The 22,399-nt window shown below is 43.3% G+C and overlaps 1 protein-coding gene across 3 annotated transcripts in view; it reads right to left on the bottom strand.

Moving 5' to 3' along the window:
• Positions 1 to 22,189, bottom strand: part of ERO1B (endoplasmic reticulum oxidoreductase 1 beta) — a 44,998-nt gene extending 22,809 nt beyond the window's left edge. For all 3 annotated transcript variants that reach the window (XM_064487838.1, XM_064487839.1, XM_064487840.1), the window contains exons 1-6: positions 21,906 to 22,189; positions 16,038 to 16,157; positions 9,826 to 9,909; positions 6,703 to 6,744; positions 5,081 to 5,163; positions 670 to 743 (exon numbers count right to left, since the gene is read on the bottom strand). In XM_064487838.1, coding sequence (XP_064343908.1) covers positions 670 to 743; positions 5,081 to 5,163; positions 6,703 to 6,744; positions 9,826 to 9,909; positions 16,038 to 16,157; positions 21,906 to 22,007 — 505 coding nt within the window. In that variant the 5' untranslated portion in view covers positions 22,008 to 22,189. The remainder of the gene's footprint in view (positions 1 to 669; positions 744 to 5,080; positions 5,164 to 6,702; positions 6,745 to 9,825; positions 9,910 to 16,037; positions 16,158 to 21,905) is intronic.
• Between the last annotated feature and the right edge of the window lie 210 nt (positions 22,190 to 22,399).

The following is a 22,399-nucleotide window of genomic DNA, read 5'->3' as shown; positions in this document are numbered from 1 at the left end:
AGGTGACGCGAGGCCAAATGAACGACTTCAGCCTACTCAGCACAATTACTGGGGATCCTCTCCTAGATACGGTATTTTGAGTCATGTCAATTCTCCTCTGTTAGAAGCAGCGGCTGCCACTGCTGAACGTGCGCTGTCTTTGTTCCACGCCAGGGCACTCGTGGAAGGAGGGCTGTCAGGAAGTCAAACTGGAGTTCTCCCCAGTGTCCGTGTCTTTATGTCAGTTTGTTGAGACCTCCAACTACAGAATATTTCTATACTATGTTCACAGACCTGTATCTAACTAAGTGGTGTGAACTGGAGGTCTATCGGAGGTGGGGTGTCATAACAGAAAGAAGACAGGTTTGGGATTCAGTCAGATCTGGGACTGAATCCTGTCTCAGCCTCTTGCCACTGTGTGATCGTGGGCAAGTTAACTCGTCTTTCTGAGAGTCAGTTTCCTCAGCTATAAAGTAATACACACCTATTATCGGGGTAGCTGTCAAGCCCAGAAGTCATGTATCTAAGGCGCTCGGCAAAAGGCCTGGAACACAGGCTCTCGATTAGCGCCACTATGGAAAAGAAGGTCCACACACAACTCCTGGCATATTAAAGCTACAACTCTGTACTGTCACTGATTTGTCTTCAAAGGGTTCAAGTGAAAATAATGTAATTACAATACTTTATTACCGTCAAGTTCACAAAAGTGATCCTGTGAATCATCGTATCTTGCCCAGTCAATGAAAGCTTCTTTGCTTTGATTACTATGGGAAGGAGGAATAAAAAAGAAAAATGTTTAAACTTGGAGTTGAAAACTTTAACATTGTATTCTAGTGTAATTAAAAACAGACAATCTGAGATTACTTCTTTACTAATTAGATGGTGTCACAAATTCAGTTAGTGGTCTCACGAAGGAATGATGAAAACAAGTTACATGCAAGACACAGGTATTCATTTCCACGAGGGACACGTTTCTTAATGGTATTAAAATTATTTTAGCCCTAGTTCAGTGATAATTACTTTGACCAGAAAATTAACTTACAAGTGTGTGTGTATATATATACACACACAGACATACACACACTATGAAGTTAAAGAGAAAATTCAAGCTGGTCTTTTCAAGGTTGACTCAGAAATTGTAGTAAATATGTATTATTTTTTTCTAAAGTAGGAATTAAACTTACTTTCAACAATTCTTTTAATTTAAATTGCTTCTGTACTGACAGGGCCCAGAACACTAAAACCTGCACTGCTAGCCTCCTCCACCCAGCGTGCGACTCCCTCGTAACACCGACATCACTTCCATCGTGGCTTATCATTCATTTCACACCTTACCTCCCATTTACCAAAATCTACGATCAAGATTGCTGACTCACAGAACTGACAAGGAACAACTACATTCATTCAAGTTAACTTTGACCTATATTCACTTTAACCTACATTAGATCTTCTCTGCCTTAAATACATGATGGCAGCATCCATGAGAGAAATATTACCCTTCTATAGTCACGACACAAAAGAAAAAAAAAAAAAAGGTAAACAAAATTGTGAACCAAGGATAAATCAGGTATTCCTAGCTGTGGCACTGTCACAGCCAGTAATTTGTTTCATACCTGAGAACGCCACACGGCACCACACTGTGAGCAGTACAGGAGGCCGGCCGCACTACAGATTTATCGAAAAAAAAAAATGCCCAATTCAACTACCATGGGATTTTTTTCTCCTATAGGGATATATAATTAATTTAAAATAATAATAGTTAATGGAAACTTTTATATCAAAGGTGGCTCAGCTGATACATATGTTGCCATAAAACAAGAACGCCTAAGTTCTAGTTATAACTAAAATCACAGCTATGGTTATGTTTAATCAGGTACGTCTTCTGCTGAAAACAGTAAAGAACAAAGCAATTTTGATATGAATTCCTATTTCCTTGTCAGCAGTACGACTAACTTAGAGGAACTTTTAGCACCCTTATTTGATGAGGTTTTCCCGACTGTTTCATCTAACCCTTGCCTAAAGCCACGGGAGCAGAAAAGACACGGCACGCTAACCTGACGCTAACAAACCAGGCCCAGTGGGGTTTACACACGAGTTAGAAGGAATCTTAGACATCATCTAGTTCACCTTTTCTAAAAGTCCGTTCGAAGATGGACACCACGGGACTTAAGAACTTTTTGGGCTTCACCCAGGGCTTCCTATCAAGACGGTGCTGTGAGTTAAAGTCTAGTCCGTGAAGCAGGGGAAGCCAGGGTGGAAGCGGGGCGTGAGAAAACCTCTGGGACAGCAGACGTGACTGTGCTGACGGTGCTGTGTTCAGGTCAAAACACCAGGCTGCGCATTTGGAACTGGTGCAGCATATCGTATGTCAACCACAAGCGTCACGGTCACCAGTGACACTACGGGCTGTCAGGGGAGCTGTTGGGGGAGGAACCTCTGCATGCTACTGACTAGCGGCAACGTGTTTTAGGACAGTCATTTTGGAAAACCACCTGGGAGTCCTTAATTCCACTCCTAGGTATATTTTCCATAGAAATGCACACCAAACGCACCACCAAAGAGCCACCAAAATATTTAGTGAAATGGCCTTCAAATGGAAAACATCCAGCATAATATTATTCAACATAATGTTGAATAAAATAAGTCAGATACAAATGAACACATACTGTATGACTTCATTTATGCAAATAGGCAAAACTAATCTTTGCTAGTATAACTCAAAATCATGGTTAACTCCAGAAGGTGCTAATGACTAGGAAAGGACATGCCATCTTATGAGTAGCAACTACATTGTTCTGGAGGGTGGCTAATAGAGCTGATGCACTTTGTAAAATTAAATTGAACTTTATCCTTAAGACTTGTATACTTTATTATATGTGTGTTATGCTTAAAAGTTTTCAAACTTATAACTTTTAACAACAAAAATCTATAAGCAAAATTCAAAGACAAACCCCAACAACTCATATAGCCAACAAATTATATGAAGAATGCCTACAAATTAATTTCAAAATGCAGCCCCTTCTCCAATGGAGAAAAAAATAGCAAAGAGTATGAACAGGCAATTTACCTCAAAATCTCATCATGCCTTAAGGCCCGGTCCCTGGATCACTTCTCCATCTATATCCTACCCTTGGTAATCTCATTCAGGTTTGTGATTTTTAAATACCACACATTCACTGAATGACTCCTACACCCAGACCTCTCCCCTGAAACCGAGGTGTGCGTATCCACCTGTCTGCTCCACATCTCCAACTGGATGTCCCACCGGTAGCTCAAACTTAACAAGTCCAAGGTTGCACTAAAATTTTCCATCAAACTTGCTCCTCCTGCAGGTGCCCCCAGTTCAGTAAACGGCAACTCTTTTTTTAGTTCCAAATCTCGTAGTCATTCAAAGCTCCTGTCTTTTTTCATCTAATCCTTCAGCAAATCCTATCAGCTCTACCTCCTCGGACCGCCCAGTTTAAACCAGTGCAACACCTTCACTCCGAGCCCTCTCCATCCCTCTTCCCTGCATCCTCTATCCCTGGTCCTCATCACCACCTCACTCACTTCCCATTAACTTTGCTCACGCATAGCTCTGATAGGATGAAGCCGCACCAGGGCAGGAATCTGCTTCTCACGGCACTCCTGTGTCCCTAGAACAGCACCTGGCATTCTGCAGGGATCTGCTTGTTGAATAAGGAACCCAAATGTCCAATAAAGAGAGGAGAAAATGTACAGACTCACTAGTGATCAACAAAGTATAAATTAAAAAAAATGAGACACTATTTCACACTTAATCAAACATCATCAACGTTTAGCAAGGATGTGGAGAACAAGTTCTCAGTACCAGAGGTGGTATACATCCACACGAGTATTTTGGAAAGCCATCACATAACAGTAAGAGCTGCAAGAGGGCAACCCAAGACGCAGCAGCTTTACTTTAGTGTGTGTACACACACACACACACAATTATCAAGAATGCTCACGGTGGCATAATTTGTAGAAGTAAAAATTTTGAAACAACTTAAATGTTCATCGGTAGGGGAACAGATGGGTAAAATATGGTATATTTATATGATGAAAACCATTCATCAGTTAAAAGAATGAGACAAGTTTCTGTTTTAACATGGATGTATCTGGAAAGCAAAATGTGCAGTGTAAAAAGAAAGCCGCAGAGTGTCAATGACAGCACTCTACCATTTACATAAAGGAAAATAAAATCATATACACCAACCACACATACATATGTATGCATGTATATAAATATACAAAATTAAAGACAAAAACATGGACTCGATACATACCAAATTCAGTTACCTCTAAGAAAAAAGGGAAGAAAACAGAACTGGGGAATAAACATGGGGGATTTCAAATTTGTCTGTGACATTTCTCTTCTTCAAAACATGGTAGAAGATGTTAAGATTTGTTCATTTGGAGTAGAGGATATTTGGGTCTTTATTATATCATCCTTTCTACTTTGCTGTACTAGAATTTTTCATCAATGAAAAGATAAATAAAATTGCTAACTTAAGTCTTTAACAATTATAGTACATAAATACAAATCTAAACAGGTAAATCAAAAGAATTTCTATAATATTCCATTTCCACTCACAACTACAGATCTACTCAGTCATTTTATACTGCATAATCTGAGACCACTTACAAATAATTTATGTTGGCTCTCAAAAGCAGACTTATACTTAGAGCTAATAAAGAAAAGTCAACAGAAAAAAAATCTATGAAATATAACAGTTAAGTTAATAGTAACCTTTATCGTTCAAAATGTAACATATAGATTGAATTACTATTTTAGAAAAGACTTGTCGGTTCAAGTTCCTTTTCCCATAATAATCAGGAAGAATGGACCTAAAAATCCTGCTAGTTGATAAACTGCCTAAAATTTTCCTTTTTAACAGAGACACTATTGATGATTTAGAAATTTAAGAACACATCAGCCAAGAGGAAGCAAAGTTATTGTGGAATTTAGGATAAAGAATAACTTTTTCCTTTTAAAAATTAGTTGAAACTATAATGTTTAATCAAAACCACAAGAAAAGTCAGAAGATTTCTCATATAAACTAAAAGATTATTTTCTTAATACTGTCAAGGTAAAACTTACCTTAACGTGCTGTTAACTGCTCCCAGTTTGCTAGCTTGCTCACAGTCCTCCAGTTCTCTGGTGGCGTTGGCCACTTTCAAGTACTGAAAGGAAGTTCATAAAAGTAAGTTCAGTGATAACTGTTGTGTTTCTCTATGTCTGGTCCCACTAGCAGAAGAGTCAATTTGTCAATGATGACATACACTAAATATAATTTTGGTAATATCCTATTACCAAAATCCCTAACACATCGAAGAAATGCAAATGCAAATGTGTCACAAATTTCCACCTAATAAATAAGCAAAGACATTAAAAATGAAACAACAGCACTGGGATGGTGGTGATGATGAGAACTGAGAAGGCCCTCTTGGGAAAGTAATTTGACAACATTTATGTAGGTCTGTAGAAAGTAATCCATGAGCCAGGAGTCCCACGAGTGAATCCACATTCAGAGTAACATTTAAAAACAAAAACAATAAAAAGGTACAATCACTTTAGAAGGTTATCTGGTACCATCTCCTAATGTTGAGGCAGGCACATCCCAGGGCCCAGCAATCTTACTGCTAAATACAGACGTGGGGAAAGCTTCCATATGTGCACAGTGCAGCAAGACAGGATGCCAGGGCATCACCGTCTGCAACAGCAAACAACTGAAAACAAGTGAACTGTCCCTCAACAGAGGAATGGCTGTTCGCACAATTACACAAAGATTTATGCATCTGAATATTTTGCAGCTGTTAAAATTAGCAAAATCTACATATATCAGCAGAGACAAAATTTCAAAAGCACAATACTGAGTAAAAATACAAACTGATAAAAAATGTTTTAACCTGAAGAAATACAAAATATAGTATTGTTTTAAATGTTTAAAAATGTCATATAAAAGATCTGTATGTTACTTGTGGGCACCTGTACAATAAACTATAAAAATCAAGACTATCACAGAGGGACGCACACCAGCCTCGGCAAAGCGGGAGCTCCGGGGGGGAGAGAATACGATGGGGTCGGGGAGGGGGGAGTCCAGAGGGGAGCCCAGGTGTCCTCAGACTGTTTGTTGACTTACTTTAGCTCTCAAATAAAAGTATGTAAAAGAGAATGAGCCACAACAGAAGGGAACGGAGAGAGGGTAGGACGGTCTCTATCACAAACTGCACAATCGTGAAAAACTACAAGCACGCTGTAACTCCAGACACACGACCGGCAACGTAAACGATGGCACGCGCGGAAGGGGAAAGGGCAATCTTTAAGACAGGAATGTCTTCATGCCGTTTAGAAGCGCCACGCTCAGAGCATCTCGGTGATTGTGCACGACACGCAGTATAACCCTGAACACGGCAAGTTCAGACAGCTGAAAACAGCGGAAACCGAAGAGGGGCAGCCCACGCCTGCCGGGACGCGCGGACGAGGGGACGGACCCCGCAGCTCCCCACGGCCCTTCCACGGGTTCTGAAAGCGGAACTCAAGTGCTTCCAAAGCAGCCGTGCAACTCAGCCGTGAGGACACACGCCGCCTCACTGCCCGCCACAGGCGAGGGGCTCCGCGTGCTGCGGCAAACCGCGTCCGCCCCCAGCGAGCCGCGTCAGGCGGCGAGGGCAAGTTCCACCGTGCAAAGCGGACGCGTTTACGGAGGACGAGCGACTCACCTTGTTAGCGCCCCCAGCTTTAATTCCAACTGGAACTTTACTCTTAAAAGGAGAAGAACAAAACATTTTTAAATGGCGTTTATATTTTTTGAGATTTCTTCACAGAGTATTAATGCCATTGCTCTAATTCAAAGGCTGTTTTATTCTATGAGGAGAAAACACACATTCATTAAAATTGTTTTCGTACTACCTCCTGAGGGAAAAGGTAAAGAGCTATCCCGATTTACAGACTTATAAATCATACTACAGAAAACTGAAACAGAGGAAGTGTCAAAATCAGCTCTAATGACTCTCAAAGCAGTAATTAATAGTTTATATAACGTTCAGGTTAAAAAAAAAAACTGACTCAATCACTTTTTCCATACACTTTCTTACCACAGAAACCACTTTTTAAAAACTCAAAATTATTTGAAATCTGTATGCTCAATTTAAATTTCTGCTCTAAGCTGACATTCAAAGTTTGGACAATTCTGGATCAATACCAGAAGGCAAGAGTAAGTTCTCTGGTTCATACGATTAACCTAGGGTTTGCCAATCTAGGTAATCTAGGGTTTACCAATGGAAGATCTGCATGTAGGTCCAAAATGCTCTTCTGTAAAGCCATTAATTAGTTTTGGGCTTTAATAAATCAATCAATTATTACAACTGCTTTATCAAACACAGTCTTAAACAAAAATCGTATCTGAAAGCAGGTAATTCCAGATCAACCCTCTGATCAACCCAGGGGGGACTAATTTCCAACATTTGCATCTATGGGCTAACAAATCAATATCAAATCTCCTACTTTGTTTGTGTTTCATAGATAAAATTTAACCAACATTCAGAATAAATATTTTCCTGTCAGACTGAATAATGTAAATTATAATGATGAGAGACTTTTCCCCAACCAACAAAAAGATCATATAGTTAAAATGTTACCAATATTTTATCATTTCAATAATTTCCACCACCTCTAACAGAGGCAGAAGAGAGAAAACTAAAAAACTCAAGTCAAACGTAGAAGCTAGTTATCATACCCAGAATGTAAAATATGGAATAAACACCCATAAAAAGTGCCCTCTGACTACTGTACGTCCTCTAACGAGTAAAATATGCTAAAAATCAAAATATCAGCAGCTTTTCAAAAGGTTTGATGTGAAATGCAATAACCTGACTTAAGCACATCTTAATATAGGCCATCAAGAGATACTGGGGTGGGAACCACAGATGATCCTCATGAATAACAAAAATCACAAAAAAGAATCATGAGAAGTAATGATAAATGTAAAGCTAATAACAAGCAGCAGCAGTCTGTAAATTACAAAATTAAGTGAGCCTCGAAGTTACATTAGACTTCGAATTACAGAAGGCAGATTGAGACTGTATCAAGCCAAGTGTGGGTTCAATACGAAATGTATAGTCAATTTTCCCCCAAACATTAGGTTTAAAAAAATAAACAACATGAAGGGATAGTTTTTACCTCCAGAAAGAAAGGGAAGAGAATGGGAAGGGAACAGACAGAAATTTTAAAATACACAAAATGTTATATTTCTTATGTTGGGGATTTATGTACAATAAATACTTTCATTTATTCTTATTAGAAATTTCAGACTACAAAGGATAACCCACTGTAGACAACGATTATTTTAACATAAATACAACTTGGGAACATAAACTGTGCAAAGCCAATTAACTCTCCCAACTCAGCAATAAAAAGGAAACTCAATTTTAAAATGGGCGAAGGATTTGAATAGGCATTTCTCTGGTGAATATATACAAATGGCGAGTAAGCACCTGAAAAGATGCTTTATTTTACTGACCTTCAGGAAAATGCAAATCAAAACCAAAATGAGATGGCATTTGTAAGGATGGCTAAAGCAAAAGACAAGACAGTAGTCAGTGTAGACAAGTATGCAGGGAAACTAGAACCATCATGCATTGCTAGTGGCAATGTAAAATGGTGCAGCCACAATGGAAATAGTCTGGCAGCTTTCCAACAGTCAAGGCAACGAAAGACAAATACTGAGGGACTATTCCAGATTAAAAGAAGACTAAAGAGATATGATATCCAAATACAAAGTACGACTCTGGATCAGAAACTGTTGTTGCTGCTGCTGTTAGTGTTGTAAAGCACGTCATTAAGTCAGCTGGCAAGGTGTGATTGAGGTCTACAGGGTAGGCACTGGTATCATTTAAATGTTAATTTCCTGATTTTGCTCATTATGCTGTGGTTAATAACTCTGCTTTTAAGGAAATATTGAAGTATCTCAGGGTAAAAGATCATCACATTGGTAACTTACACCTAAATGGTTCAGAAAATAAAAATATTAGTATATACATATAGAGGGAATAATAAAACAAACTTGTTAAACATTAACATTTTGGGAATCTGGATAAAAAGTATATGGGAATTTATGCAATTTTTCTATAGGCCTGAAATTATTTCAAACTATCAAGTTAAAAAACAATTTTATTCCTTTAAGAAAATGTAAACAATTTTTTAAAATTTTCCCTTTAGGAAGGATATTGGTTCAGATTTTTTTCCCGTTTTTAAGGCAAAAAACTAGACTGATTAGATACAAAAAGTAAAATGAAAACAAAGCTTATTACTAATTACTGTTTAAAGAATATAATTAATTATGTTAGATGTCAAAAAACAAAGTTTAAAATGTAGGACTCCTTACGAGTAAGTAGAGCCCTTGTTTTTTCCCACGTAAAAAGACGGAGTGAAGACCTAATTTCAAGTCTCAAATTTCCTGACTTTATGCACTCTAATTCCCACTCTAAATTTGAAATTTAAGGTCCAGTTACACTGTCTCTGCCCATGAAACAAGATGCAGGTTCAGTAAAGCCAACTGTGGATCCAGCCCCGGAACAGGCCTCCAGTTTTCCATCCATTTTAGAATGAGACTATATTTCTACATCCAGTCACCAACACCACTGGAGACAAGTGTGTCTTCAAACCCATTCTGGTGGCAACTGCAGATTAAATATTCAGTAATCTGGTTCAAAAGGAGAGAGCTAAGCGTACGAATTTTATGACAAGTCCAAATGCATTGACATTAGCCTAAAATATAGACTTCATGCTTATCTAAAAGTCCAAGAGAAAGCACTTCATTTCTCTATTTTTAAAATGTATTTTACCTCTGGACAAGGCTCTACGTGACAGTCTTTTATTGAACAATGGCCATCTTCTGCCCAGAAGGGACATGGGCGCTTCAGGTTAACCTGGAGAGAAAGGAGGAGTCAGCCACAGTGGGCGTGCGGCTCGGCACTGCAGTGCTCCGAGCATCACCGCGCACCCCAGCCTGCAGCACAGAGCGCAGGAGTTACAACCACCGAAGCTTCTCAGACACCCCAGATAAAACACTAATTTTAAAAAATAAACGACTGCTATCAGCGCTCTGACACTTCAAAAGAGAACTAAAGTCCAAGCCCGCTGGTCACCTGAAGAACCCGGGAAGCATTCCAGGACCACCTGTTACTTCCAGCCCAGCTGTCCCTCACGCACCTGTGCACTTAAACACGTGCCCCGAGCACCCTCTCCGCCCCAGGCCCTGGGGTGGGGGGGCTCTAGGGGACAGAGAGGCAGGAAAAGCGTTTTCCCCTGCAACTTACAGTGTGCTGGGGGTGACAGAATTATCTATTTGTATGCTTGTTTAAGTACAAATTGTGCCAAGTGCTACAAGGGAAAGTTCAGAGTCTTGTGACAGAAAGAATGGGGCTGGTGTTGGAGGCCCCTGTGGAGGCAGTGTTTAGGACGGGGGAGAGTGGGCAGCAACGTGTGGGGAAAGGTGACAGGGCTGGGACAATCCCGGGGTCTGAGCAACCGACTTTCAGTGGGGAAGGCAGGGGGAGGCAGAGGAGGGTGGAGTGAGGCAAGACCATGCAGGACATTTTACCACGGTAAAAACTCTGTATTTTCATATCCTAAACATAACGGGAAGACGGTAATTCAATAGGACTTCCAGATGGACTGCCCAAGCCCAAAATCAAAGTTTTGTTTGTGTTTCCTCCCTTTTCATCCCCTTCAAACAATGCATTCTTCACTTCTCACCACCTATCCCCTGCCTGGTCCACTGCTGCCCGTCTCCTGCTCCTACCATCTATCCTCTGCACGGCAGCTGTAACTACCTCCTTGAAACATAGTCCAGAGCACACCACCCCTGCTCAGAGCCTTCCTGAGGCTTCCCGCCACCTGCAGAGTAAACGGCAAGTCTGCAGCGAGCACCACAGGCCCTGTGTGGCCTGCCCCCAGCCCGCTCCTCCAGGCACGGGGCCCGCGTGCTGGAGCACAGCACCTGCTGCCTGTCTCCTGCCTGGCTGGCAGCATCCTCTGCGCCTGCGCCGGTGCCTCCTCCGGATCTTCTGTGGCTCAACCCCTTCACCCCCTCCATCACTGCAGCTGTGTCCCGACCGGACTCCCCAGTGTAGGGCCTGCTATGCATCCCACACAGTTCTATACTTTTTCATAGCATTTATCACTCCCCGAATATTATTTATTTACTTTTTTACTGTCTGCGACCCCCACTGTAAGGGTCGGGATTTTGCCGATTCTTGTTCGTGATTTTATCCCAGTGCCTAGAACATGTACTAGACACCTTAATAAGCACATAAGCAATGAGGACAGCAATACCCACGTCACAGACGAAGGGGCCAAACAGATAGTGACTGGCTGAACTCCAACCCTGCAGTGTCAGGAAGGGGAAGGCCTCCTCGGCAAACTGGGTGCGACTAGAGGTTTCCTAGCGAAAGAGGGGTCAGGATGTCTAAGACAGAGAAGCTTAAAGCCGCCTGGCACGGGTGGGAACCGCAGGCGCCCTCGAGCTCCTGGCTTGTAAAGCCAACCGCCTCCGTGGCATCTCAGGGGACATGCGTGGGCACCTCAACTTATTAACACACCTCAAACTGTGCTCTTCCCTCTGCTCGCTCCTGCCAGCTCAGTAAACGGCAACTCCGTCATTCAGGTCTTCAGGCCAAAATCCTGGCATCACCTTTGGCTCTTTTTTCTCCCCCTACATACACCACCTCTGGAGATCAGGGCAGTTCCAATCCAAGTCCCTTTAATGGCCGTTCACAGGCCTCCTGTTGTTCCTCAGATACATGAGGCCCACTGTGGTCTCCAGGCTTGGCTCTTGCTGCTCCCTCTGCCTGGAATGTTCTTTCTCCAGATGTCCACATGCTTGCTCTCTCATCCCTTTAGGTCCTCCCTGAAGGCCACCTTCTCAGCTTGTGGTTTTAAGTTCCTACATTTTAGGCTTATTTGTTATGCAGCAACAGGTAACTAATACCCAGTGCAAGGAGGGGACGGCGGGAGACAGCGCACATGCTGCTCGGGTCACCTTCAGGAACAAAGGGCTTTTACCCCAGTCCTGGGAAGGTCGCAGGCAGCCAACCTCAGCTAGAGAGCCACTCTGCCCAGGGTCACACCTCCCCTTCCTACAATGCCCTTCATCCCATGGCAGGTGAAGGGATATAAAAGCCCAGACCTGTCCGTGAAGTGGGGACAGCTCTGGGGGGCCACCCGAGGTTTCCTTGAGGCTCTCACAGCTTTACTCCTCCCTGTGCCAGCCCTGATGGCCTCCCTCCCCAGAGGCCAGTCCCCAGAGCATCCCCTAATTACCCTCTCTACACTAACCACTGCCTCGGAGCCAGCTTCCCAGGGAACTTCCCTGTGACAACTTGTCTGGCTCCCAAAAAAACCAACTGGTGTTTTTATTGGAGTCACATTACTTTTATGTATCAGTCTGGAGGAGAATTAACATCTTTATGCAACAAAAGACATCTATTCATTTGTCCAAGCCTACTTTTGTGTCTTTCAGGAGTGTTCTGAAGCCTTCTTCTTTCAGGTTTTAGATTTCTTGAAACATTTATTCCTATACGTTTTATCTTTTCTGCTAACGTAAATGGGGATTTCTTTTCCATTATATCTTCAAACTCGTCATTGCTTGTTGTACTTACGAAGATACTGATTTTTTAAATATTAAGTTTAGAGCCTATCTTGATGCATTTTTTATTGTTTGTTTTCATTATTTTGCGTTTTCTAGCTCTACTTTTGTCATTTATAAATGGAAGTAGTTTTATTTATTCTTTAAAAATTTGTATGACTGGTTGTTTTTTCTTGTTTGACTATACTGGCTAATACGGTCTAAGAGTAAAGGAGATAGTAAGTACCCCCATACCATGGTTCCTGACCTAAGGGAGAATTCCTCTATAGAGTGTTTCCCCAGAAGACGCTGCAATGCTGATGTGCTAGGATCGAAATGCTCATGTTAAGGAAGTATCCATCATTTTTACTCTATTATGTTTTTACAAAATCAGGAGCATGTGTTGAATCTTGCTGAAGCCCTGAAAGCCTCATCCTTGCATTCTTGGAATAAAATCCACTTGGTCATGATATACTTTTTCATAATTCGCTCAAAATGTACGTATCACCTTTGATTTCACTTCTACCCTCACGCCTTACATTCAATCCATCAGAAGAGCCTGCTTGTTACCCTTCATACATGACACTAATTTGATCATTTTTCACCTCTTCCACCGACTCTTCTATCCCAAGCCCTTAGCATCTTTCATCTGGACTGCTGCCACGGCCTCCTGTCCGGTTTCTCTATTTCCTGTCTCACACCCTTTCAGTCTGTTTTGTACAAATTCCTCCAGTAGCTTCTTATCACTCTTAAAATCCATCAACCTCTAATTTCCTAAGTCCAGCCCCTACTACCCCTCCAACGCTCTGGTCCGCGTCCTTCCAGCTCTACCGGCCTCCCAACACTCCACGCCTTCGCATCGGCCGGAACGCCCCCCCCCCCCCAAGTCTTTCAGGCTCACTCTTTTACATTAGGTAGCTCTTTGCTCAAATGGCACAGCAGGAAGACCTCCTTCTTTAAAATTGGGCAGCCGACCTCTCCCACCCCCATCATTCTGTCTCCTGCTTAGCTTTTTCCCCATAGCACTTACCTTATAATCATAGGAAATTATACATTATTATTTGTTTATTGTTTGTTGCTCTAATCATAATAAGTTTCATGAGATCAGAGTTTCTGTCCTATTCACTGTTGTATTCACAGCACCTAGAACATACTCTGCTACAAAGTGATCACTCCATAAATACCTGACAAATAAAGGAATGGAACGGACCGTACAAGAGAGAAAATATACACACCAGCCAGAGCAGCCGACTGGCCAGCCGACAGAGGTAGACTATGGCTTCTACCTGTGTGTCCTTGCTGACTGAATCTTAGCAAGTGTGTGTGTTTAAAATTAACCTCTTCTCTTAGCTTTCCTTTCCTGCCACCTTTGTATGTAGAATGCACTGCTGGTGGTTAGATTTCCTTTTTGTTTAATTCACAGGTTGACAGAACTAGAAGAGGAGGAGCTACCACCCACACACCCGAGGCTCGGTGCTGGATGCATGAGCTAGATCACTGCTCTCTACTCCCCTCCCCTTTGGGAGAGAGTGTAAGTGTATTCTGGTTATATACAGAGCAGTTTCATTATGTTGGTGAGAGCATTTTTTAAATTGCACGTATAAAGAGGAACTGTACGTCAGCTAGCCGAGGGCCACATTGTTATTTCTACCTATCCAACTTTCATTTTTCCTCCTTACGTAACATCCCCTAATTTTCCTGAGAAATAACACGCAAATATGCAAATGTAGACAGGATTTGTCTTTCAATCTTTTGGTCAAGGGCTGGAGTGACATGACCTTACTTAGACGAATTAGACCCTTTCTCTCAGAAATCTGACTCCTGTATAATGTAAAAAATTGGGAAAATGGCTAATCTGATCCAAAATTTTGGTGGTATCGTAAAGAGAATGACCATTAGTTCCTGCTCTAATTTCTGTATTTTCTGAGACATGCTTCTTCAGCTTATCTTTCAATTTTGTGAGCTGCTCCACACCTTTTCTTAATAAAACTTGTTTTCTTTGTTAAGGCAACAAAAGTGCCCTACCTTAGGACACCTAAACCATTTGTTTCTTCACTTGTAAAATGTGGGCAATACTGGCCTGACAGAATATCTGTGTAAAGATTAAATGAGATATTAATTCATTTACTCAAAATATTTGAGTGTCTACTACTGACCAGACCTGTGGGAATACAGCAACAGAAGATACAGCCCCACAAGGGAGGAGCGGGAGGGTGAGGGCTAGGACACAGTGAGCGGAGACATGACGGAGACGTCCCATGAAGGGACAATCTGGGACAGAAGGAGCGGTCCTTCACAGCCCTAGACAGAATCATAAGCAAATGGCAGTATTCAACTATTCTGACCTCTAAAAGCAACAACTTCATATGGTTAAGCCTAGCAGCAGAAAGCAAGCAGCTACAAGCGCAGATAGATTTATACAGATTCAGAGGTGGGAGTCAAAAGAAGGTATTCCAACCTTTGTTATTTGTAAGTAAAATGTCTAGAATAATAGTCAATAGTTTGCTTAGGCATAGATTTCTTTTTCAAATAAGTTTATGGAATCTGCATTCCCAAAGGATCTCGTACAGAGGAGAGACATTCACTTTTTGTATATTCCTGGTGCTGATGGGGAAAGGGGGTGAGTTCCCAGTCTTTAGGTCTCTAATTTGTGACCTTTCTGCACAACTTAAGACTGCCAAAATAATGCATTTTTTAACCCTCAAAACTATTTAAAGGACTAAGATAACCTATACAAACTCATGATAAAAAAGAAAACCATGCTCAATTTTTAAAATACACTAAAAAGGAAAATCAAAGAAATTATAAAGCCAACTGAATACTGGAGCAGGATCAGACGGGCGAAGCACAAGGGCAGCTTTTACCCCGCTGCTCTTTTGCGTTTGCACTGTCGCTGGCGCCGGTTACTCTGCAGAGGTCTGGAGTAGACCGCCAGGCTCCGGAACCAAGGCTGCATCTTCCTGTGCACGGCGCGCTGCCTCCATCCCTGGGGCTGGTGTGCCGCCCCGCCCGGCGAGCCAGCCAGTTCAAATGCAGTGGGACTCTGCACGGCTGAGGGGACAGCACACGACACTGCCAGCAGCACACCTCACAGCTGGGCAGGAGTGTCTATGGACAGCACCTAACCTACAGGGGAGGCGGAGGAGAGGGGCCCTGGGCATCTCTACCTCTGTAGCAGGAGGGGTCACTGCCTCAGAACCCGAACTGAGCAATGAGAAGTTCCCCAAACACAGGAAGGGGGCTCAGATTCCTAGTGTTCAAAAAGATTAATAGATTTTCACTACTTTTCTTAATACATTCCAACAATAAAGGATAAACACAGGGCGCTGAGAAGACTCAAAACCTGTTTTCAGGAGAGTCATAAAAAGCACACCTGTGGACAGCTAAATAAGAATCTTCAATACCAGTGGAATCAAATGATGATCATACCTTGTAATAACGGAAATAGTCTCGTTCTTGCAGCTTTTTTATTTTGGGGAAGATTTTGAAGGTGTTGAAGTTATCGATGCTATCAACATCACACAAGCAATCATCCAGGACTCCGGTGACCTAGGGGGAAAAATACGTGTACATATAATTGAAATGATGTAAATGACTGACGTTTCAACCTTAACAAATCTGTTCCATTATATAAAAAGATAAATTATGGAGGGGGTACAGCTCAGTGGCAGAGTGTGTGCTTAGCTTGCACGAGGTCCTGGGTTCAACCCCCAGTATTTCCATCTGAAAAAAAAAAAAAGATAAAATTATTCATTCAACTGAGCTAGTATTTGCTGATTGAAATGTAAAGCAGCCACTTTTTACAAAGGTCAACTAAATAAAAAGCAACAGTAGGAGTCGATATACCCATGGTGAAGGACTAAACATTCTTGGCTAGAGGTCAAAAAGAAAGATACTGAATGCTCTCTCCTTTGCCTAAACATATATAAAATCCAAATAGTCGTGGAAATGCTAAGGCAGTTTCTTCCAAGACTTACCTAGAAAGCACAGGCTGTAATAATACTGCTGTAGTAACTTTCTTTCAGACCGCCACTTGTGGAACACTCGTGTGACAGGCATAATGCTAACAGCATTACATGTGTTAACTCATGTATTCTTAAAATACCCTATGAAGTGGTATTATTATCCTTATTTTACATACAAGGAAATTAAGGCTTTGCAAGGATAAAATAATTTTTCCAAAGCAGAGATGACACTTACTCCCAAGTCTACTGCACTTTAAAATACATGCTCTTGCATGAGGCCCTGGGTTCAATTCCCAGTACCTCCACTAAAAATAAACAAACCTAATTATCTCCCCATCCAAAAAATTTTTTAATAAAATATATGCTTTTATCCAATAAATTGGAGAAAATGATATTTACAAAGTGAGTTCAGGATCCAAAAACTCCATAAAGCATTCCTCAGCTGAATTTAAAAATGGGACTCATGAACATGCTACAAACAGGGGTTCCCCAACTTCCTTCCCAAGTTTTATGATTTGCTAGAATGGCTCATACAACTCAGGAAAACACCTTCCTCATACTGACTGGTTTATTGCAAAGGATACAACTCAGAAACAGCCAAACGGAAGGCAGGCACAGGGCAGGGTCCTGGGAGGCCCAAGTGCAGAGCTTCCACACCCCTGAGCTGCCCCACAGCGAGTCCACGTGTTCACCACCTGGAAGCTCATCAGATCTCACTGTTTTAAAGAGTTTTTGCAGAGCTCAGCCTACAGCACCCCTCTCCCAATCCCAGAGGTCAGCGGGTGGGGCTGGAAGTTCCACACCTCTAAGCACTTGGCCCTCCTGGACCAGGCTCATCCTGAAGCTATCTAGGGGTTCCCACCTAAGGCAACTCAGGCGTGACTGAAAGGGGCACTCCGATTACTCAGGAAATTCCAAGGGTTGCCAGGAATAGAGGACAAAGACCAAATATACTTTGTACTACACCACACTGAGTGAGAGAGGAAGCCACTGCAGAGTTTTAAGTGGAGGCTAAAAGGACCACAGAGCACAAGGCGAGGAGGAAGCATTTTATCTTTTATACCGTATGGTCGGGCAAGAGGACCATTCAGGTAAGTGGACACAGCAGATAAGGTGACACTTCAGCAGAAACCTAAGAAAGTGAGCGAGCCAACCATATGAATCCATGAGAAGAGTGTGCCAGGCAGAGGAAACTGCTGGCACAAGGGCCTCAGTGCAAAGATACACTTGCTGTGTTCCAGAACAACACGGAGGTCAGCCGGGCTGCTGCATGTGACTCAGGGGCAGCGACTGTGGGAAGAGCAGATCCAATGGGGTGAAAATCAGGAATTTGGTTCCTGATACATCAAGTGTGAGGTATCTCTTAATTATCCAGGTAATTAATAGAGACATTGAAAAAGTAGTTGGACATGTGGATCTAGAGCTGAGAATCCTAGTCTGGAGATTTTGAAAGTCAGTTATGTAGACGGTATTTCAGCCAAGAGACTAAATGAGATGACCAGGATAGAGAGAGGAAAGAGACAAGATTTGAACCCTGAGGTTCAAGTGATCAGCGGTCAGGGGAAGAGGAGGATCAAGCAAAGGATACTAAGAAAGACTGCCCTGCAGGAAGACAGGAAGGGTGCCAGAGCCGTAGAGTATCCCAAGAAGCCAAAAAAAAAAAAGGGAGTTTAAAGGAGAGTGATGAGCTGTGGGAAAAATCTGCCCATAGTTTTTAAACCTTAGCTTCACCAAACTATTGGCTTTAGCAGCAAGGAAGACATTAGTGACCTTGACAAGAACAGTTTCAGAGGAGTGGTCAGGGCAAGAAGCAGGCTGGAATGGGCTGAATGACCAGAACAGGGAAGAGAAAGATACTTCTCTTGAGGAGTTTTTCTATACAGGGGAACAAAAAAATGGAGCAGAGTCAGAAGAGATGAGTGTGTCAAAAGAGGACTTTAAAATAGTAGAATTAACAGCACGTTTTATGATGACAGTAACAGTCCATCAGAAAAGGAAAAATTGGTGATCCAAGAGAGAAAGGGAAGTTTTGCTCGAGCCCTAACAAGCAGAGGGACTGGCCTTTGCTAAGAGTACAGACAGTTCATACACAGGTATGCAGCCCAAGCCAAAATACACGCGGCAGAGACTAGCAGGTGGACAGACGGGATTACTCTAACTTGGTCAAGTATGAAGCTAAGCGCGAGCATGGAGAAGAGGTGCTAGAGGATTAAGTAGAAAGAAAAGGACATAAAGCGGTTGTCTAATTCAATAATCATTTTTTCCTGCTGGGTATAATCAGCTATGTAGTTCATCCATTGAGTTGTTAATTTCATTTCTAGAACTCCTATTTCACGACGCTTTAATCATTTGGTCACTCTTTAAAAGCTCTTGTTCTATTTCATATTTCTGAGTATCTTTTTATTTAAACACATTAAACATAGTAATTTTAAATTATGCCTTATGTTTTCAAAATCTAAAGTCTGGACAGGTCTGTTTCTGTAGTCTACACTTCTAATACCTCATTCACGGTGCCTTGTGGGGTTCGCGATTTTTTTTTTTTTTTTTTTTGACTGTTAGCTTATTCTGCTTGGCACTTTATCTTCAAGAATTCTTTAGGGCCTGGGTTGAAAACAAATTCCTACAGCGGGGATGGGTATTTGCTTTTACCAGTAAACTAGGAGCGTACCAACCTGAGGCTGCTATAAATTAAATTTTGTCCTCGAAGCTCTTCCCAGCACAGGAGGCATGAATTTGGCCTGTATAAGGGCTGGCTCGTGGTTACAAATTCTCAAGGCAGTTTTCCTCCCTTTCCCTAGCAAGTTTCTTTACTCTCCCCTTACTTGTGGTGGGTTTCATTTCTCCTTACACTGAACATGTAGCCCTTTGGAGTTCCGCTTTTACTGTGGGGCCTTTCATTGTCCCCTCTTTGGGCAGACAAAGGCTTTATGTCCTCTCTCCTCCTCTCCACATGGTTGTTAAAGCAGAAGCTCAAGGTCCCCAGGGTCTGGGGGAAATCCTCAGGGTAACGGGACTGAAGCAGCACCGTTTGAGTCTCAAGGTTCTGGCTCTCCATCTTGAGGGGGCTTTATGCATTCTATGATTTAATGCCATCTCAGAAATGCATTCAGAAAGACTTAAAAAATATATGTCACTGGAATTACTTCTCTACAGGAAGCTTGTTAGAGCACTTGTGCGCGGTGTTTTTAGTTCCTAGTGTTTTGCTGTACTACAAAGCACATTTGCATATCATTGATAAAACAGGGTGTGAGATGTACAAATGCCTATCATTTTATGTGCTTGCAAATGACTTTATGCTTTAAATGTAAAAAGATAATATTCAATATACTCATCTCCTTAAATGATTTCTTGTCAATAAAAGTACGACCTCTTTCATTCTTTACTGTTTTTTCTTCCAATTTAGTATACGAAAGAGAAGTGAAAAACTGGCTTAGTTCCACTTTTTTATTTTCCTGGGTTTCCTTCTGCTTTATTTCTGTACCGCACAGAAGCAAGCACAGTGAGTTGCACTGTATAGAACAGAAAGAGGCCTACTGGTCTCCAGTTAAATCTTGCTCACTTACGTAACAAGTGTGAAACTAATCATGTAACTCTTTGAAAGTCCGTTGCCTCAACAGCCCCACAGGTGCGTCAAATAAAATGATAATGTATATCTAAACGTTACAAATTACAGTAAGATCTAAAATGTGATCAAACACGATGATTAGAAAGTACCACTGGAAACAAAAACCGAATGTATTCATTTTTGAGGACAGTTTGGCACAATGCTACTTTGAATATGCCAAATCTTTAACTGCTGAACTATATATATGTATATGTTCATTTGGACATAAATTTAAATTACACATATTCATTTGGATATAATAAAATTTAAAGTACACAGGCAATTATAAGACATTAGTATACAAAATTAGTGATAGGAGCCTAAAGTGAAGCTTCTACACTGGTGATACAGTATACAATTGATATATGCTACATAATAAAAAAAATGAGGAAAAAAAAGAGAAAAGTCTCATTTTAGAAAAACATCTAAATGTAAATTCTACTAAAAAAGAAACAGCCCATTAATAACTAGAAAATAATTTTGCCAAAGACAATTTGGAAAATATACTTTTCATAAGTCTGGTAGATATGCCCAGATTGCCACTGTTCCTGTGTTTTCAAGTGGGGTTAAAGACAGTTGAAGGGATAACTGCGTTTGTTACTTGCAAGGCTGTTTTACAATGCTGATACTCCTGGACCACATCCAGATCCACTGTATCAGAACATCCGGTAATGGGGCCAAAGAATCTGCATTTTTAACACGCTCCCAAAAAACCAAAACCAAAAGCTTCTCCCTTTTATCGAATCATTCACTTAAAAAACATTTGAACAGGGACATAAATTTAAGATTCAGGCATCCTGAGATTCGATTCAGAACACCGTAACACTGACAAAAGTGTCAAAAGTGTCTGAGTAAAGTTAGAAAAACATGTTTACATGATTACACCCAGGGTTACCTTCAGTTTTTCTTAACAACCAGCATTAATTGCTTCAAACGACATCTGCCCTCATTATCGGGCCACCTGGGACATCTTTTTATGTTTTTTTCGCTCTTAGCAGTTTTGCCACTTTGCAGCAGGTGCAGACAAGACAGCACCTGGCCGCGGTCTACTGAGTAAAAAAGGAAGCAAACACCTCTCTTCAGGCAAAAGGCTCTGGTCCGCTTCCCCCGCGATTTCCAGCATCTTGAGAAACTTGTTAAGATACGTCTCACAAAGACACGCTCAAACTCTGATTTATCAGCCGTCGCCTCACTGCTGCTGGACTCGCGAGGCCAGACACAGACCCCTAGGGTCGTAACCGGACTCCCCTGGCGATGCCGCCGAGCAGAGTCCCAGCTGGGTGAAAGCACAGCGCTCCCAGGCCAGGGACGGGGGAAAAGCCGAGGGACTCTCGATCCGCAAGTCCGGGAAGTTAAGTGTCGCCTTCGCGGGCCGGGCGTCCTGCCCTCCCCTCCCGCCTCGCGGGGTGGGCGCCGCCGTCCGCGCGCGTGCTCTCCCCACGACAGCCGCGGACGTCCTCCTCCCGTCCCACCCCCCGCCCCGGTCTCAGCCGCTCAAACAGCCGGGGACAGAGACGACGACACCTCGGCGGCCGACCCGGCCTCCCCAGTCACGCCGGGAGCCGCGCGCGCCGCCATCCCCGCCCCCGGCAGGCGCTCCGCGGGCTTGGCCGTCAGGTGTCCGGCCCCCGGCCTCCCCGCCGCCACAAGCCCCTCGGGGCGACCCCCACGCCAGCCCCAGCGCGGCCCGCTCGGCCGGCGCCCCGCCGCGCCAGCGCTCGGGCTCACCTGGGCCTCGACGACGCTCGGGAGGAAGCTCAGGGTGACCAGCAGCTGCACTGCGGCCGCCGCCCCCTGCCCCGCGCCGCCCCGCCGGGCCCCCCGGCTCATGCTGACCTCCCCCCACGCCGCGGCCGGCCGGGGAGCGGCGGGCGGCCCGGGCGACGACCCGAGGGGACGCCTCCCGGAGGCTGAGAGACTCCGGGTCAGGGGCCGCTCGCCGTCCGGAGATGGGGACGCTCTCCCGGCAGCGGTGAGCGACGCTGGAGAGCCGCGCGCTCCCACCTCATCCCACGGGCGGCCCCGCCCCCGGCTTCCCAGCGCCCGGCCCCGCCCCCAGAGCGCGGGGCATTGTGGGAGTTGTAGTCCGCGAGGCGGGGGCGCCTCGGGCCGGAAGGCGGGGCCGGGAGGGGGCAGGGCACAGCAACCGGGGGTGCTGCTCCTCCTCCTCGGGCCTCGGGCTCCGCGGCGGCCAATGACGCGGGACCACGCCGGCCTCCAAA

This window comes from Camelus dromedarius, chromosome 8, assembly GCF_036321535.1.
Source record: "Camelus dromedarius isolate mCamDro1 chromosome 8, mCamDro1.pat, whole genome shotgun sequence".
NCBI lineage: Eukaryota > Metazoa > Chordata > Mammalia > Artiodactyla > Camelidae > Camelus > Camelus dromedarius.
This window is presented reverse-complemented; position numbering and strand designations above follow the sequence as displayed.